This window comes from Leptinotarsa decemlineata, unplaced genomic scaffold (genome assembly GCF_025532065.1).
Source record: "Leptinotarsa decemlineata unplaced genomic scaffold, Ldec_3_MD MMD2_tig00000591_RagTag_RagTag, whole genome shotgun sequence".
NCBI classification, from domain to species: domain Eukaryota; kingdom Metazoa; phylum Arthropoda; class Insecta; order Coleoptera; family Chrysomelidae; genus Leptinotarsa; species Leptinotarsa decemlineata.
The window spans coordinates 885,270-904,371 of record NW_027412552.1 but is presented as its reverse complement, the minus strand read 5'-3'; the positions used below and the strand labels follow the sequence as shown (position 1 = coordinate 904,371).

Below are 19,102 nucleotides of genomic sequence, written 5' to 3'. Positions count from 1 at the left end.
TTATCTGTGACATGTACTCATTCTTCTGTTGACAGGGAGACCCAAGGTATAAAAAAAATCAGCCAAATTAAAGGAAACCACTTTTCCTATTAGGCGTGTTTTGGGGTCCTTTATGGAAATTCTCTTTTCAAATTTGGACAGGAAAAAAATGAATTTATATAAAAATTATGATGAAGAGATGGTCATTGTTAGAAATGCTTTGTTAAGTAAAGGAGCATTTAACTTTTGCAGAATATTCCTCTTTGACATTTGCAGGTTTGTAGTCAAAAATTAAAGCCCAAAGGTAATATTTCTTTTCAAATAGAAAAAAGGTATTTACCGACCTTTTTTTTGGGTAATGGTTACCTTCCACAATCTGAAAAAATATAAAAATTATAATGGAGAACTTTATACAAGTGTAGAAGGGCAAACTTTTTAGTTTACCCCGATAAGTTACTGCGTAAAAATCAAAGTATTTTTCACAAAGAAAAATCTTGTATTTATCAGTAACTTGTCGTATTTCACAATTTTGCCTATCAAAAAAATATTTAGAAATTGTACTTATCTTTTACGTTTCGGAGGCCAAAATCTGCCTCCATCTTCAGAAATGGATAAAAATTTGAATAAATATGCAGTTATTCCTGTTTTGAGAGCTTATTTCTTTACTTCTTCGACAGATGTCAAAGAAGTTTTGAAATATTTGATATTTCGATATTCCGAAACGTAAAAGATAAGTACAATTTCTAAATATTTTTTTGATAGGCAAAATTGTGAAATACGACAAGTTACTGATAAATAGAAGATTTTTCTTTGTGAAAAATACTTTGATTTTAACGCAGTAACTTATCGGGGTAAACTAAAAAGTTTGCCCTTCTACACTTGTATAAAGTTCTCCATTATAATTTTTATATTTTTTTAGATTGTGGAAGGTAACCATTACCCAAAAAAAAAAAGGTCGATAAAAAACTGATTTTTTTTCCTCCACAAAAAATGACTTTCGTTGAATAGAAAAAAGGTAATTGTGAAATAATTTTATGGGTTTCTATTTACTTGTTGAATTGGATCGTTGAAAACAGTAAATTCCAATGATGATTTTATATTTTAGTCATTGTAGTTTTTGTAAACGCCATCTTTTTTCGAGAAGTAGAAACTTAATGGCTAATATATTATACAGGTTTCTATAATTTTGAATTTCAACACTGTTTGGTAGAAAACTTCAACTATCGTACAATAGATGGCCAAATAATGTGAAAGATTCAGATAATCCTCATGATTAGTGGTAATCAAAACAGCTAACTTGGTATTGCATTTTGAAGGTTTCTCTAATTCAAATTGAGATCCTCAGTAAATTGGCAGAATACAGTACGCTAAATAGTCAACAATTGAAGAAGATTCTTAGTTCTGTTAAAACGAGGGCATTGAAGGTAATTGTGAAACAATTTTATGAGTTCCTATTAATTTTCTGGAAATTTTTAAATTTCACAAAAGGATGAATTGTTTAAATACAGAATCTGATTTTGTTCTGAATAGAAAAATATCACAAGCGGTACACCAATTTCATTTTCTTCAGTAATGGAATATATTTTAGTTTTATATAAGCGCCATCTATCCTCAAGCAGAAGACTAATACAAGTGACTTGGTTCCTATGTTTTACAGGATCCTTCAATATAAACCCTCAACTAGGAGGTAGATAACTTCAGCTATTGTACACTAGATGGCCAAATAACGAGTAAAGTTTTATAATTCCTTTTCTTCTTGAGTAATACTACTTAAAATATATAGTAAAGTTTGTTATGAAACATTTTGATGACTTCTCCAATATGGATTGAAATCCTGAAATAGTTGGCATAGAAGTTCAGCCTCAGTACACTTAGATGACCAACCAATAAAAATACATTTAGATACCGAGTAGAAATCATCTTTTCATTTGGAGGCCATTAAAACAATTTTGTGATTGGATATTATTGTGTCCTTGAGAATTTGGTCAAAACTATTCAGGATTCAATTTGAATATTCTTGTTTTTCAAAGCGAATTACTTTCTCGACAGATAAGATATAAAAATTTCTCATCTATGATCATTTTCATAAATCAATTGGGAGAAATATATTGTATTCAACCTACGTTTCATTTACCAAGTTGGCGTCTTCAGGAGATGAAGAAAACTGATTGATGCATCTCCGGAAGACACCAACTTGGTTGGCAAAACGCTCGTCAAGAAGAGTATTGCAGTTCTGGTGATTTGGATCTAACTTATAAGATACTTACTGGGCAGAAATAAAAGACTAGCAGTTTTTCCAACAAAAAGTTTTATTTACTTCTAAATAAACATGTTCCATCCAAAAAAATAACAAACATCAAGTACCACTTATTCCGAAGCTCAATAAAGTTCTAGAATGAAAATATAAATACTCTTTAGAATTGACCTTCGGAACAAGGGAGGCTATTCTGGTGTACTGTTACTCTCGTGTAAGGCTTATAAAATCACATCACATGATTAACTCTTTCGACGGACACAACATATCGAATGACGATAACTTGACGTTAGCGTTTTTGAAAAACCACTAACTCGGCACAATAAAACGAGTGAATAGACCAACGACATTCATTCCTGCTTTCCTAATTCTATTTTTTCGCTGTATGCAGCATGTACACTTTCACAGACAAATCGGTATTGACTCTGAAAAAAAAAAAAATCATAAACTCAAAGCAAAAGGAGGTACATTAATAAAATCCAATTTAATATTACAACTTTTAAAAAAATTATAAATTTAAAAAAAATAGATGACGCAGGGGGAAATAAAATGTTTACAAGATATAAAAAGGATAAGGAGTGCATGGTAGATATAATTGAAGATAATTATTGAAATCCTTCAACTCCTCAAGTCCTTAGTATGAAAAACTAACTAAAATTATTTCATTATTCTATTCCAATAGTTGAAAATGACTCGAAATTATTTTCAATTACAATTTTCAACATAATGGTTCGACATTATTTGAAACACGAACTATTAGTCAATCCAGAGGCTGAAATTATGAAACTGGAAAGTGTGATATTTGAGATAAATCTTCAATGATGCGCATTAGGTTTAGAATTTACTCAGTCAAAATTCCAAATGAAATCATCCAAAAACTAAGTTAGCTTGTCATTATGAGCTCTGTGCTTCCGTATAATTCTGTGACACGGTCATTATTTCAAAAATTATGATATTAGGAGCTGAAGGAATATATTATCACCGATTAATATCAATTTCTTCCATACAATACTTACAGCATTTTGTATCATCATAGCTCGTTGTTCCCTCATCGTTTTGACGATCTCCAGCGGATAGATGGGCTCGCCTGCCTCCATGAGACACAGTGCCGTCTCCATCAGCACCAGCACCCCTGTCCTGCCGATGCCGGCACTGCAATGCACGACGACGGGGGCGTCGTTCCTTCTCGCCGCTCGCACCCTTTCGGTGAAGTTCAGGAACTGCTGGGGGGAGTCTGGCACACCATGGTCTGGCCACGCCACGTACTGCATGTGCTTTATTTCTCTACTCCTGTCGTTCTGGAATGTTCAACATTTGTTGTCAAAACTAAATAATTGACCAAAATAAGGAAAAATACTACACAATTTTCACAATTAATTTTGTTTAAGACGCATTTCGCTACACGATAACTTCATCAGTTAGACTGGTATATCAAACCATTCTTCAATGTCTTTTATAAAACGCAGAGGTTCTCAAACTTATTTTGTCTTCCGCCCACTTCGAGAATTAATTATTTTCTCGCGCCCCCAATTTTTTTTACTTTACTACCATCTCAAGAATCACAATAGCAGTCATTTGTGTCATGTGAAAATAAGAATTTCTGATGAGGGTAATGTAAAACATCATTTTGTAATAGTAGGAAAACTTTTATTCGTGTTATTGAAACAAACATTTCAATTTGAATTTTATATGACTCGGCGGGCGGGCCTAGTACTTTCGAGAACGGAGACTAGAAACTTCTCGCTTCGCATTGAAGCTTACCGCCATCTATTGTACAGTTTGACAACTATCGGACAGAAAATAGTTACTGTCTAATCCCCTAGATGGCGTTACACGAGAAAACGCGCGTAAAGCGTAAAGGAGCGGTAAAGTTTGTGTTAAAAGCAAAAAAACATGTTTAAGTTGAGAAAAAACCAAAATAGACAAGTTTGTCACACAATATTTCGTGAGCAAGAGTCTCAAAGCTTTTGCTTAAATCCAAAAGTACTAAACAGGTCAAATTCTCATTGTCTATAGCTTTAAAAAGATCATCGGTCATTGACAGATGAGCCGTGGTGGTACAATGTTAATGTTTATTAGGATTTTGTAAAGAAAAAACATTGTTCATACCTTCAGGTCGTTTAAAACGAAATCTCTGAAGACAAAACTCTCCGACTGATCCGTTTCTTCACTCGTACACTCGACGGACGCGTTTAGCATCGTCAAAACTTCCCCGACGTTCGGCCAATACTTGTGGCATTTCGTTCGGTTCCTCTCTAAAACTGTCGTAAGCATAACAATTAGGTTGACCTCCTCCTCCAGGATCATCTGCCAGAAATCTTCAGCCGTCGAAGCCAGAGGACCCTGAGTCGCGATATACTTGTTGACCTGGTCGCTGTTGGGGACCAACATGTTGACATAGTTCGCGTTTATGTAGTCTCCACTGGAGGCATCTTTCATTATAACCCTGGTCGAATCATCTGAAAAAAAATTATAGGAATAAGAAAAAAATAATTAATCAAAGGAATACTGTTTTTAGATCAACATAATATATTGTTAAATCCTCAGTTTTATCATTATTATTACTATTTATTAGCAAATAATGCTCTTTATAGTACAGTCCGTCACTTATAAAATACAAAACAATAAAAAAATATATATAAAATTAAAGACAAGTCACATTTTAAAAACAAGAAACTAGAAAACAAGTCCAATTATTGATGACAATTACTTGAAATATATTCACTACAATTTCTTTTGAATGAATTGGATGAATCTCAGCTTTTTATATGACTTGGCAAATTATTAAATGCAATCAGACCAGAACTATACAACGAGTCACAACCTATATGTTCTCTGTTGATATAAAAATTTCCTTTGAATTGAAGGGGTTATATTTTTAGGAGTGATTAATTTTTGGGAAAGTTTTTGGCTTTCTACTACTCCATCTTGATACAAAAAAAGGATGAGGGAATCTTCCAAAGAAAGGAAGGAAGTAAGATTCTCTCATTCTTTTTTTGTATCAAGATGGAGTAGTAGAAAGCCAAAAACTTTCTTTCCCAAAAAATTTCCTATTCTATTTCTAGTGGAGTGTGTATGAATACTACTTGTGTAGGTTAACTGATCACTCAGATAATTTGGCAACATATTGTGTTAAGCATATTCAGTGTTATCATTTGTTTAGCAGACATAGGAGACAGTGTTTCCAACGTGTATTCCACAGATGTGTGTTTATTACAACTTAATATTGCCCTCATAGATCTGTTTTGAAGCTTCTGTAATCTGTTTAGATTTTCATTGCTCACAACATAGAGTAATGTACTGCAATAGTCAAAGTGGGGTGCTATTATTGATTTATAAATTGTTAATTTTGCATATTCATTTATTTCATTTTGCAATCTATATAAAAGATGAATTTTCGTGGCTTTCTGAATATAACTACAATGCGCATTAAGGTTCAATTCTTGATCTAATACCACTGTCAGATATTTAAAAGTTGTTACCCTTTCAATGATGACATTATCAAACGATATTTGCTACCTATTAACATGCATTTTGTTTTATTAACATTTAACTTGTGGCCGTTATCACATAACCACTCGTTTATATTTAATAGTTCTTCATTCAACCATTCTGAGATTTCATTAGTTGTCCTAGAACAGTACAACATAATGTCGTCGGCAAACAGTTTTATCTTATACCTTTTAACATGTGTCACAATATCATGTATGTACAGCAAGAATAGCAGTGGACCCAATACTGACCCTTGAGGGACTCTAGAAAAAACATGTAAAGTACTGGATGTCACTTGATTGTATTTAACTAACTGCTTCCGATATGTGAGGTAATTTGTTAAACATTTTAATACTTTATAATCTAGTCCATACTTATTCAATTTCATTAAAAGTAACTCAATGTTGACCGTTTCGAATGCCCTTTTGAAATCCAGAAAGACAACACCTATAATACGTTTTTTAGATAGCTCAACTTTCCACGAAGAGATTAGAAATTGCAGTGCAGTTTCACATGAATGGGATTCCCTAAATCCAGATTGTTCTTTAATCAAAATATTATGTTTCGCTATAAATTTCATCAATTGCTCTTTCACTGTGACTTCTAATATTTTCTCATAAATTGGCAGGGTATTTATGGGTCTAAAATCAGATCCTAAAACGGTGTTTGTAATTTTTTCAATAGGAACGATGGTGGCAATTTTTCAACCATCAGGAAATTTTCCAAAGTCCAAAAACCTATTTCCCAGTATTTCAAATGTTAACTTGATTATATTCAGATTAATTCTATTGTCATCCGTATTATTTTTCTTGAGGGAAAAAAAAAATCTTTGATTCATAATACATTTTAGTTTCAATTCGTATCTTTTTGGTAACGAAATTACGACTTATTTTATATTTATCCCAGTCACATTGTAGTTTGGTTTCCTTGGCTTTTTTATGAAGAAAATCGCGTTTTTTTAGATCTGCCATGATTTCGTCTGTAAACCACACTTTCAATTTGAAATTATTGAAATTATGCTGTCTTTTGAATGGTGTTTGACTTCCAATCCAAGAGAAGTACCAACAACACAATTTTTTATTTGATGAATGATATTTATATAAGATTAAATGTTGGTGAAGCTGACGGAGCTTGTTCTGTGATCCATTCAAAACTTTTCCTTTTCCCAAGACTGAAGAAATCCAGGAAAGCAAGGCTTTTTGCGGCGATTGAAGAGATAAAACCCGAATTTCTGAGAGAGCTCAAAAACATACCAAAAATTGAACAGACTTCCTGTTCAAAAATTCAACTAGTGCCAAAATAAGTATGATTATACCGAGGAGTAATAGAAATTTACTACCAAATCAACAATTCTACACAGCTCAAATTAGGCAACAGATTACAGAAATGTCGAATACCAAACATCATTTACAACTTTAATACTCACAAGGCAATATATCCCTATACCGATTCTTGTTGATGTTGTGCGGTTTACAAGATTCGTCACAGGTCAGATCGGGGTGTTTCCTGTACAACATTTCATAATGCGCTATCAAAGCCCCGCTAGCTAATCCGTCGGCCAACAGGAGCATGCTCTGCTTCAAAGCGTTCCCTGGAGAAAGAGGCTCCGACGTTTCAACAGGGACATACTGAAACGCAGGTTCCTCGAAGTCTTCATGTTGTTGATACAAAACATTTGGTCTCACCACAAGAATAAGTTTTCCTGAAAAAATATAACTTGTTTTCTCAACACTCATTTCTTGAGCGGTACTTGATTAAAATCCATAACTTTATCAATTAACCCGTTGCGAGATTTTCTTCTTCAAACAATAAACCAATCAAATTGAATTTCAAAGCTTTCTCTTCCAAATGTAATACGTCATAGTCGTGTTTGAACCCATGTCCCTTTGTCAAAATATGGTTTGCAAATGGAAATTTATTGTCTTCACATTCAAGAAACTACTCCTACGTTCTTTTATTCTTGGGTATGAATTCTTCTTCTTTTGGCCAATATATACTCCTGATCTATCAGACACTGAAGTTTTCTCTATTGGTTTTCAATAAATTTCCTCAAAGATTGTCGTATAGGACAGGAATATATAAGTCGACCTAAAACTTTATATTGGCCAAACAGGGAGGGCTTTTTTCCAAAGAATAAAAGAACATAGGAGTAGTGTCTTGAATGTGTAGACCAATTCCAGCTTTGGGAGAGAGAAAGAGATATTCTTTATTTTTTGAAGAACTAAAATTCTCAATACAAATCGTATGTTATGTTGATAGTTTAAAAGTAGACACATAACAAAACACATATCAGTCAGAAGATAAACCTGAATAATTTAAAACGAGACATATAACAAAACATGAATTAAAACTAACCAATACAGTTTATTGTATGATTTTCACTATAAAGGTTTTTACGAAAACCGTGACACATGTTCCGCTATACAATAGCTTTCTCAAGCGTTAACTTTATAGTGAAAATCATACAATAAACTGTGTTAGTTAGTTTTAATATGGATTTTCATCAAGTATTGGTCAGTTCTATCCAATTAAAATATGAATTAGTCAGAAAATAATGAACGAAGGTACATCATATCAAATGCTACATCATACCAGGGTACATACAATTATTGGAATGGAATCTAATTCAAAATAATTCATTGAAAAAGTCAGCAGCTCAGTAGTATGGATTATCACTGAGTAAAGTTTTTTAAAGATTAATGAGCTTTCCCTCGTAATTTACCTAATCTCCAGGGGTAGATTGTTATATATTTTACCATTTTATATAAGAGAGTCTTTGACAAGATTTAAGGATGGAATAGATAATCTAATATTTTCCGTCTGCCAAGTACTATAATTTGTTTGGATCGCTTCGAAGCTGTTGATGTATTTTCTTATCCGTTTGCATGCAGTTTCCAATATGAACAATTCTACTTCTATCAGGATTCTATACTTAATAAATAATTGTCGACAAGAATCTCGATTTTTTGCTTTACGCATGTACCGTATTTCTCGTTTTTGTTGGATTGAAAAGGCCTGCATGTAGTTGTTATTAACCCTTCAGAAGGTAATGCCACAACGCAGATGAGATTCCATTAGTGAGTGATGAACCACCTTTGCGTTGGAGAGTCCCTTTGCGTTGGATAATCTGAGTTATTTAATATGACACAAACATCCAGATGCTAGTTCGCTTTTTAGAGCCTCATTACAATTATCGAAATTCAGCTATCAATCTGTAATACCAGGAACGTTGTATGACGTTTGTTCTCAATTGCCTCTTCTAGTGGCAAGATTGGTCTTGGAGGCATCGAAAGAAAACTTATTTGGGTTACACCATTTTCTGATTACGTTGACATCACTATGGTGATGGTGTCATCGGCATACAGTGTAAAATTTTGACATTTGGCAAATCATTGATATACACCAAAAATAATAGCGGGCCCAGCATTGAGCCTTGAGGTACGCCAGTCTTCATATATGCTCTTACACAGAGTATTCTTGTTTTCACTATATGGCTTTGACCTGATATGTAGGAATTACACCATTAAAAGGCAACTCCTCTAATTCCGTAGTGCTGAAGTGTCTTCAACAATATTTCATGCTTCACATAGTGGAACCACGAATTTATTTTCTAATGTGGAAATTGGTGACTAGTTTATTACATGTCCGTGAAATGAGTTGTTGAAAAAATAATTGTATGACGTTCAAATTTTCAATTGGTTTCTACCTAAACTCAAGTCGAATTGTGAGTCATTGATTAGGTAGAAGGTCATATGATTCAAATTGTTATTACATTAAGCAAACAATAATTAGTATGGAAACGCCCAGTGAAAATCTTACGATGAAGTTACTTGAATACATCTCAATGGCGTTTACATGATTATACTTTGGATGTGAGAAAATATCGAACACTTCAGGTAGAACCCACTAAACCCCAGTATAACTTTTGTAGACAAATATGTATTGGAAAAAATGATACCCTGTTCAATTGGAAAAAAATTACCTCCATTCGTCGATCGAGCTTCCTGTATGAGCCTCACGACGTCCTGATGAAGAGCATGCGAAACGTCGTGCCCGTTGATTTGAACTACTTGGTCACCCTCACTAAGTCTCGGGGTACATTTGTCAGCAGACGTATTCGGAGCGACCCTCGATACCAATATCGGTACGTCTATTTCAGTGCCACCTGTAACCAGACGATTCCAGATATGATAATAATAATGATCATGCTAATTTAATTAGATAGATAGATAGATTATCTTTATTAGTTCTTTGGTACAAAGACCCTTACGGGTGTAGAACATGTCAATGTATAAAGGAGTATGATAAAAATAAAAAAAAAATAAAAAATAAACATAAAAATAAAATGGAAAAAAATTATATATATATATATATATATATATATATATATATATATATATATATATATATATATATATATATATATATATATATTTATTTATTTATTTGACACTTTGGTACATTGAGTACATGTGCTAAGTCATAATTAAAAAACAAAATAAAACTACAGAAGTTGAACAATACAAAAACAATAAATATGGTTCACGTCCACAAACTTTCACAACATAGAAGTATAATATAAAAAATCGGAGAAGCTCTAGCAAATACTCTCAAAATGTCATGAAAAAGTGTCGTGCAAGAATTCCTCAAGACTGTAGTAACACTTCTAGCATCTAAAGTGAGCCGTTTTGTGTGAGGGGGTTCTTAACAGTTTCCCATGACGGGTGTCTCTACCATGTATATCCGCGTTTGTGACAAATTCAGTTATATTGTTACGAGCAAAAGTGACACACTTCAAGATAAATAAAGAAGGTGCCGTCAATAGGCCCTCTCTTAAGAAAATTGATCTACAACTATCTTGAATATATATATATATATATATATATATATATATATATATATATATATAAAATATATTCATATATACACATATATACACACATACATATATATAAATAAACACATTGCATACTATAAGACATTTCAGACAAACATATAGTACACAAAACACAAAAAGTATACAAAACAGTCAGACAAAGAATATAAACAGGTAGACAATTCAAAGTCTATCAGCGAAATATTCTTCTACCGAATAACAAGCCTTTGATAAAAGCATGATTTTTAGTTCCTTTTTCATTTTTCTAACAGGCAAGTTTTTGATGGAATCAGGTATTTTGTTATAAATATTAATCACAGAAAAATGTTCCTTTTTCTGTACAAAAAAAAAAACGTGTCATTAAGTTGAGAAGACTGTTTTTATTGCGGGTATTATGAGAGTGATTCCTATCAAAAATTTCAAATAATGACATGTTTTCTTAAACAAAAATAACACATTCATACACATACATACTTGTAAGAGTATGAATTCTCTTTTCAATAAATATTTCCCTGCAACTCTCTGTTCTAGGTAGATTGAAAATTTTTCTCAAACATTGTTTTTGTAGAATGAATATTCGCTGAGTGTCCACAGACATTCCCCAAAGGATAATACCATATCTAATGTGACTTTCAACGTATCCATAGTATGCCAGTAGTGCTGCATTTTGAGAAATATTTTGTGATATGACTTTCAAAGCAAAACAGTATATCGATAAAGTTGTTGCAATATTATTTATATGACTCTTCCAGTTCAATTTTGAGTCAATTGTTAAGCCCAGAAAAGACAAATGAGGAGAAGATACCAATGTTGTTGATCCATTACTGAGTTTACAAACACTACTAGTACCATTTCGTGTAAACGTTATGGCATGCGTTTTATTGGTATTCAATTTCAGATTATGGGCTGAAAAGTAGTCTTCTAGCAGTTTCAGGGAGGAAAAGATATTGGTTTTTTCAGAAGAAGCATCATCTGAACTAAAAATCACAGAGCACTCATCAGCATATTGCACTATAAATTCATTCACAGCGTCTGATACGTTATTAGTATATAATATACAGTGTGTCCAAGATAAGGATCCTAAACATGAGAATCTCAGTACCTGTTGGAGATACAGCTTAGGTTAAATTAGGAAAAAGTTGTGTTCTTTAAAGCTTATTTACATGCCGTTTAGAAACTTGAAGAATTTTCATGGCCTGCTGAGATATTTGGGAAAAACGAGAATTTGACAATATCAATTTTATTTTTTTCTGACTTTATTTGAAAAGATATAAAAAAACGAATAACACTTTTTCATTGGCACTTTCAAGGTACTACACGATGGTATTTTTAGTTTTTATATCCGAAGTTTCGTTTTCAAGAAACCATCATCAACTTTATTTTTTTATATGACCCGAAACAAAAGTACACCCTGTATCTGATTCCATTTTTTATTACGAATTCAACGATGTATTACATGTCATTGTTTTCTTTTTAGTTTAAAGGAAAATTAAATTTTTTCTATTTTTAAAAAAATCTTTAAGTAGACGTTGCAAACAAATGCTTTGACGTAAATACCTGTCACCGAGCCTGTCAAATATTATTTAATTACACGATAAAATAGTAATTGTCGTTGTTGTTTTTAGAGTTATTGTTACTGTTGTCGTTATTATTGTTTATTGTTGAATAGATAATATTGTGTTATTATCGTCGAATATGCCGGGTGAGCATTATAGCCATGAAGAAAAGTTTGACATGCTAACGTGCTATATTTTGTGCCACAAAAATACTGTAAATACAGCAGCAATGTATCTTAATACATATACAGAAAGAAAGCAGCCATGTAAGTCCATTTTCTTAGAGCTGGCTCGAAATTTAAAAGAATATGGTTCATTTAAAAAGCCTGTTTTATCTCGAAAAAAGGAATCTTCAGAAGAAGCCCAAAATAATGTTTTACAAGCAGTTGTTGAGAACCCTGAAATATCAACTAGGCAAATCTAAAATAATGTAGGAGTAGCCAAATCCACAGCTCAATTTATTTTGCGTCAAAATAGATATCACCCCTATAAATTTAGGATTTGCCAAGGACTTAAACCAGGGGATTTCGAACGGCGCCGAAATTTTTGCGAATGGTATACACGCGCGTGTGAAGAAGATTATAATTTCCCTTCAAAAATAATATGGTCCGACGAAAGTATGGTCACTAGTAATGGTATCTTCAACCGCCGCAATACGCATTACTGGGCTCAGCAAAATCCGCGTGTTAAGAAAATATCAAGACATCAAGAACGTTTTGGGTTTAATATGTGGTGTGCAATTTTAGGAACTAAAATACTAGGTCCGTTTTTTTACTATAATTCTTTGACCGCCGAACGATACCATCATTTATTGCAAAACTATGTAGAAGACTGTTTAGATAATTTACCTCTGGCTAACTGTTGGTTTCAACAAGACGGTGCTCCTGCACATAATTCTAGACAAGTTTGAGAGTATCTTTCGCAGCGATTTCCTGGAAGGTGGATTGGAACCTTTAGTGAAGTGTCTTGGCCAGCGCGATCCCCTGACTTAACTCCTCTGGACTTCTTCATATGGGGTTTTGTTAAAAACCGGGTTTACCAACATTCTTTTCAAACTGAACAGCAGTTACGAGAATGTGTAACTGTCGCATTTAACAGTATTACACCAGAGATGTTACGTGATGTTTCAAGTTCTACAGTTAGAAGATCATACTTATGTTTGGAAAATAACGGAAACCTGTTTGAACACCTCCTTTGAATTAAATAAAAAATGCGTTAATTTCTTTGTTGTTTTCATTACTTTAAAAAAATCATTATTAACCTACTTAAAAATACATTTTAAAAATAGAAAAAATGCAATTTTCCCTTGAACTAAAAAGAAAACAATGGCATGTGTTACATCGTTGAATTCGTAATAAAAAATGGAATCAGATACAGGGTGTACTTTTTTTTCGGGCTATTTAAAAAAATAAAGTTGATGATGGTTTTTTGAAAACGAAACGTCGGATATAAAAACTAAAAATACCATCGTGTAGTACCTTGAAAGTGCCAATGAAAAAGTGTTATTCGTTTTTTGATATCTTTTCAAATAAAGTCAGAAAAAAATAAAATTGATATTGTCAAATTCTCGTTTTTCCCAAATATCTCAGCAGGCCATGAAAATTCTTCAAGTTTCTAAACGGCATGTAAATAAGCTTTAAAGAATACAACTTTTTCCTAATTTAACCTAAGCTGTATCTCCAACAGGTACTGAGATTCCCATGCTTAGGATCCTTATCTTGGACACACTGTATAGAGTAAAGGACCCAATATTGACCCTTGGATTACCCCTCTGATTATTTTCTCTTTAATTGATGTTATTAGTTCGCCGTTTATTTGATCCCTTTGAATCACGCACTGCCTTCTATTTTCCAGATATGATTTTATTAATTTGAGAGGCAAACCTCGTATACCATAATTTGACAACTTGACACCCAATATTTCATACTCAACACTATCGAAGGCTTTTGACAGGTCCAAATTAACAGCTGTTGTAATTTTATTAAAGTGGGCATCAACACCTCTGATAAAGATCGCTACTTGTGCGATATCTGTCATATCCGTACTTTCGTCCAATGCCAGAGAATAATATATAACCTCAGATGCACGTTTTTTTGAAATTATTTTCAGTGTGCAGGCCAACATCATCCACACGTCTTGTAATAGTTTGACGAGATAGGCTTATTTTTGAGAAATCCTTCTTCTTTTCTGGACACACAATTTTCGCGACACTTTCCAAGCACTCTTTAACAATTTCACCGTCTGAAAATGGCTTTGATTTTTTTGCGAGTATTGCAGCTACTGCATAACTCGCTTTTACATAACATGTTGACTGTGAATTCGTTCTTGTAAATAGTTTTTGTATTTCATGACACAATAAATACTTATTATTATATCAGTGCAAGAATTCTTACCTTTGACGTTGAATCCGTATTTCTCGTCTTCGTCGGGGTAGAGAGTAATAGTCACCAGACCGTCGTCGATGATTTGAGACGTCGGTGAGTGGCTAACGCTATACGGAGGGGTGTCATAAAGACCATTCGAAGTGGGCGAGGGTTGTTCTTCATCTGCATAACTCATCACCCTACCGGCAATACCGGGTGAAAAAGGTCCTTCGAGGGTTCTCTCCAAGAAACCACCGTCGCTGAAACAAAAGTAGTAGTAATATGAAAAAAGTTGAATTTTTTAAAAATTGTTTTCCTTACTCATCAGAAGCTCTCGAGTCTTCCGTCCACGCCTTCTTGGGTTCTTTGGTATCGAGGGATGTTACTTTGTGAGCATATGGACCTGGAGGTCTCGCAGGAGCAGACATGATTTTCCCTTTGTCCTCTAATGGAAGAGGCGGAACAGTTGGCTTCACCTTAAATTATTAGTTAATTAATGAAACCGGCTCACATTTTACAGTAGATTACTTCAGGAGTCACAAAAGTAACACAGAAGATATATAAAATGCAGATGATCAAATTTTATACGTTTGATTACAATCGGCGAAATATCTTCTGTGAAAATGTTGAAGTTATAATGTAAAACAGTGTTTTTATTACAACTTCAACATCTTGTTTCCGAAAAACGAAGCATCCTTCCTTTCATAAAATGTGACAAGGAGTCACTCCTCAAAATTAAAGATCAGTTAGGTTGGTACGAATAAATCATGATTCCAAAGCATAAGTGATACCATACATACATACATTAACAAAAGGGTAATGTTCAAATGTTAAGGACTACGTACATTCGATTAGTAATTTTGATTTTATATGTTGGTACACTTGTCTCAAACATATGTTCACAGTTTCATTACTCTCTTCAACTCATTTGTTAGATACCATTTAGAATATGGCTGTCGTAACTGTCACCTATATTCTACTACACACAATCAATTGCTTGAATCTGTCCAAAGACGGTTTATGAAATATGTCATCTACAAACTAGATAATGTCTGCCCCATAACAACGGAGTACCTCAGGGCAGTACACTAGGACCACTCTTATTCCTAATATATATAAATGATATTGTTAATGAGGTAGACAAGTGTAAAATTTATCTCTTTGCTGATGACACACTTGTATATTACTGTGCACATGATGTGGAACATTTGATAGATACAATGAATAGTGAACTACAAAAAATAAGTCGGTGGTGTAGTTATAATGTATTGAAATTGAATGGTAATAAATCAAAATTCATGTTATTCACTAATAAAACGGGATATCATGAACTTGAAAGCAGGCATTTAAATATCCATATTGATAATATAGAAATAGAAACCGTTAGTGCGACGAAATATCTTGGAGTCTCAATTGATAGAGGCTTAACATTCAAAGAACACGTACAAGAGGTAATAAAAACTATCTCAAGAAATGTTAGCTCTCTAGGAAGGATTTCGTCAACACTTACAAAATCTACAAAAATTATATAACACACTTATATTACCACATTTTACATTTTGTGCATCAATAATATATACTGCCAATAAAAATGAAATGGATAGATTACAAAAACAGCAAAACCGAGCCATGAGGATCATATTAAGAAAACCAAGAGATACACCAATCAAAGCAATGCTGAAGGAATTGCAATGGATGGCTGTGACAGATCTCATATATTACTATACAATGATAATGATATATAAAATGAATAATCACCTATCACCAACATACCTGAGTAGGCATATTGAATACAATGAGAATCATCATCACTATAATACAAGAACACGTAATAACATATATGTAGGAGTTAAAAATAAAAAGTGTACTGAGAAATCCATTTACCATGCAGGAATGTTAGCTTTTAATAGTTTGAACAAAAATATTAAAGAATGTAGCACTCTTGCATTATTCAAAAGAAAGTTGAAAAGTCATCTATTGGGTGAATGAACTAGTCTTTATATAATATAAATTTTGACTGTATAAACTTTTTTTTGTATTCTATATTTGTATTTTGTTTGTGTTTTATATTGACTAACAACTGTGATATTTTAAGTAGATGTTGTATATTTATTGTAGTACTCATACTTTGAAATTTTATTCCTGAGTTTACTTATATATATATATATATATATATATATATATATATATATATATTTGTTCATTGCATATTGGTGAGCCCGGTATATGAACGGGGCGTTGGTCCACCCAGCACTTCCCGAATATATTTAGGTATATACTTTTCGGAATACTCTTCAGTGGTATGATTTTATTAATAGGCCCATCAGAGGGGTAGATTTTTTCTGAAAATAAAAATTTTACATATCCTTTAAACCTTTGTCAGCCCCATGCTGTTGGTCAGCCCATAGTTATACAAATCGCTATATGAAGAGCATCTTGGTCAGCCCTACAATGCTGCCACATCGAAGGGCTGACCAGGAACGCGATCCATTTCAGTGTATCATTGGATTTCATCGTGAGGGTATCAAGTGTTTTTAAAATCCTGGCAAATCCAGTTTTTCAGAGGTAAACTATGTGTTAGTTTACCGGAAAAAATATATTAGGAAAAGAAAAAGATGGCGTTACTATTGACTATTTATGTTTCATATAGTTTCTGTATTATGTATGATTGATTACTTGTTTATTTTGTGGTAATTCATGATCACTTTAATGAAATGAATAAAAACACTTTTGTCTAAGTACCACTAGTTGATTTTATGTATTCGACCAGTTTCGGGTTTGACCCCGCATTATTAAGTATTTTTTCAATACTTCAAATCAAATCAAAAATCTTTATTTCCGTAGACCTAGGGACGGCATGGACAAAGTCACATAACTCAGTACAATTACAATGAGGTCACAATCATAAAACAACATTCAGACCATAAAAGGGGTACAAAAATTGAAATTTAAAATTCCAAATCAGACTGAAAAAATTCATCAAGCGGATAAAATACTTTTCACATAATACTTTCCGAACTTTTTGTTTAGAGAGCTTTACACTAGTTATTTTTTAATGGATATTGGGAGCTTGTTGTACAGTTTTTTTGACATGATATGAGGTCTATTAGTCACCTTGGCTAACTTATGACTAGGAATTAAAATGTTATAGTTTTTTCTCAGGGTGAAGCCCGAAAGAAGACATGTATCATCTCTGTTCTAAAACTTGGAGCAATTTGATTTAACGTAGGTTACGCAATTAAAAATATACATGCAAGTAACAGTTAATATATTCAACTTTGCAAATAGTGGTTTACAGGAATCGAGTTTTTTTTTTAAAACATATTGTTCTGATATTTTTTTTCTGGAAAATTAATAAGAAACTGATTCTATTGCAGTTGCCAAAACAAATAATACAGTAATTGAGGGCAGAGTAAATATATGCATAATAGTAACTTTTAAGAATTTCAATAGACACAAAATTACGCAGATTCCATATAACGAAACAATGTGTCGCTAATTTCTTCAGTATGAAATCAACATAATGATTCCAATTGAGTTGGGAATCAATAGGAACTCCTAAAAATTTTTTATAGTTTACCTGTTCAATATTTTTAATCTCAGGCCTAACCAATACACTACAATCAGTTTCCTGAATTGTAAAGAAAATGGTGTTGGTTTTAAGATTATTTAGAATCAAGCCATTCTTAGAACAATAATTTTGCATGTTGAATACAGCATCATTTGCTCTTACTGACAATGTTTCACATTCCGAACCACTGACAGTAAAAGATGTGTCATCAGCAAATTGTATAGAGCACTGTGGATGATTAATTTTCGAAAGGTCATTAACAAATAAAATAAATAGTGTAGGCCCCAAAACACTACCTTGGGGCACACCTGTAACAACGTTTCGAAATTCAGAGAAAAATGACCCAGTCTGAAGCCTAACTTTAACAACCTGTGTACGACCAGTTGAATAGGTTTCAATCCATTTCAGACTTGGACCACGAACGCCCATGCCAAACAGTTCATCAAGAAGAAGACCATGATGACTGATATCAAACGCTCGTGTCAAGTCGACAAGAACACTACGTGATTTTTCATCGTTGTCGAAGTTTGATAATACATGATTATGTAGAGAAAGGATGGCATCCTGGGTTGACAAGCCCACTTGAAACCCATATTGGTTGTCAGATACGATTTTATATTTATTTAAAAAGGACACAAGTTTTGATATGATTCTTCAAATATTTTCGAAAATGGAGATAGTAAAGCAATACCTCTGTAGTTCGACATTACATGCTTATCGCTTTTTTATAGACTGGGACGATCATTGCTTGCTTAAGTCGGGAAGGAAAAATACCTTCAGAGAAAGATAAATTGATTAGATAAATCAGAGGTTCCATTATTTTCAAAGCAGCCTTCATTAAAACATTGCCTGGCAATTCATCAACCCCACTGGAATTTTTCGAACATGCGAATTTAATTATTTCCACGAGTTCAGTTTCATCTATTGGATAGAGGAAAAGACTCAGTTTTTACACAACGATTTTCAATGCCACCAGGTGCAGTATTTTTTACTAATGACTCCACTGAATCG

General features: G+C 33.1%; 1 protein-coding gene across 2 annotated transcripts in view; it reads right to left on the bottom strand.

Annotated features, from left to right (window-relative positions):
* Nucleotides 1-2,270: 2,270 nt before the first annotated feature.
* The window catches only part of Ptpmeg (Protein tyrosine phosphatase Meg), a 42,403-nt gene continuing 25,571 nt past the window's right edge, over nt 2,271-19,102 (bottom strand). For both annotated transcript variants that reach the window (XM_074174517.1, XM_074174519.1), the window contains exons 7-13: nt 14,842-14,996; nt 14,551-14,780; nt 9,708-9,890; nt 7,152-7,427; nt 4,343-4,692; nt 3,250-3,531; nt 2,271-2,658 (exon numbers count right to left, since the gene is read on the bottom strand). In XM_074174517.1, the coding sequence (XP_074030618.1) occupies nt 2,584-2,658; nt 3,250-3,531; nt 4,343-4,692; nt 7,152-7,427; nt 9,708-9,890; nt 14,551-14,780; nt 14,842-14,996 (1,551 nt within the window). In that variant the 3' untranslated portion in view covers nt 2,271-2,583. The remainder of the gene's footprint in view (nt 2,659-3,249; nt 3,532-4,342; nt 4,693-7,151; nt 7,428-9,707; nt 9,891-14,550; nt 14,781-14,841; nt 14,997-19,102) is intronic.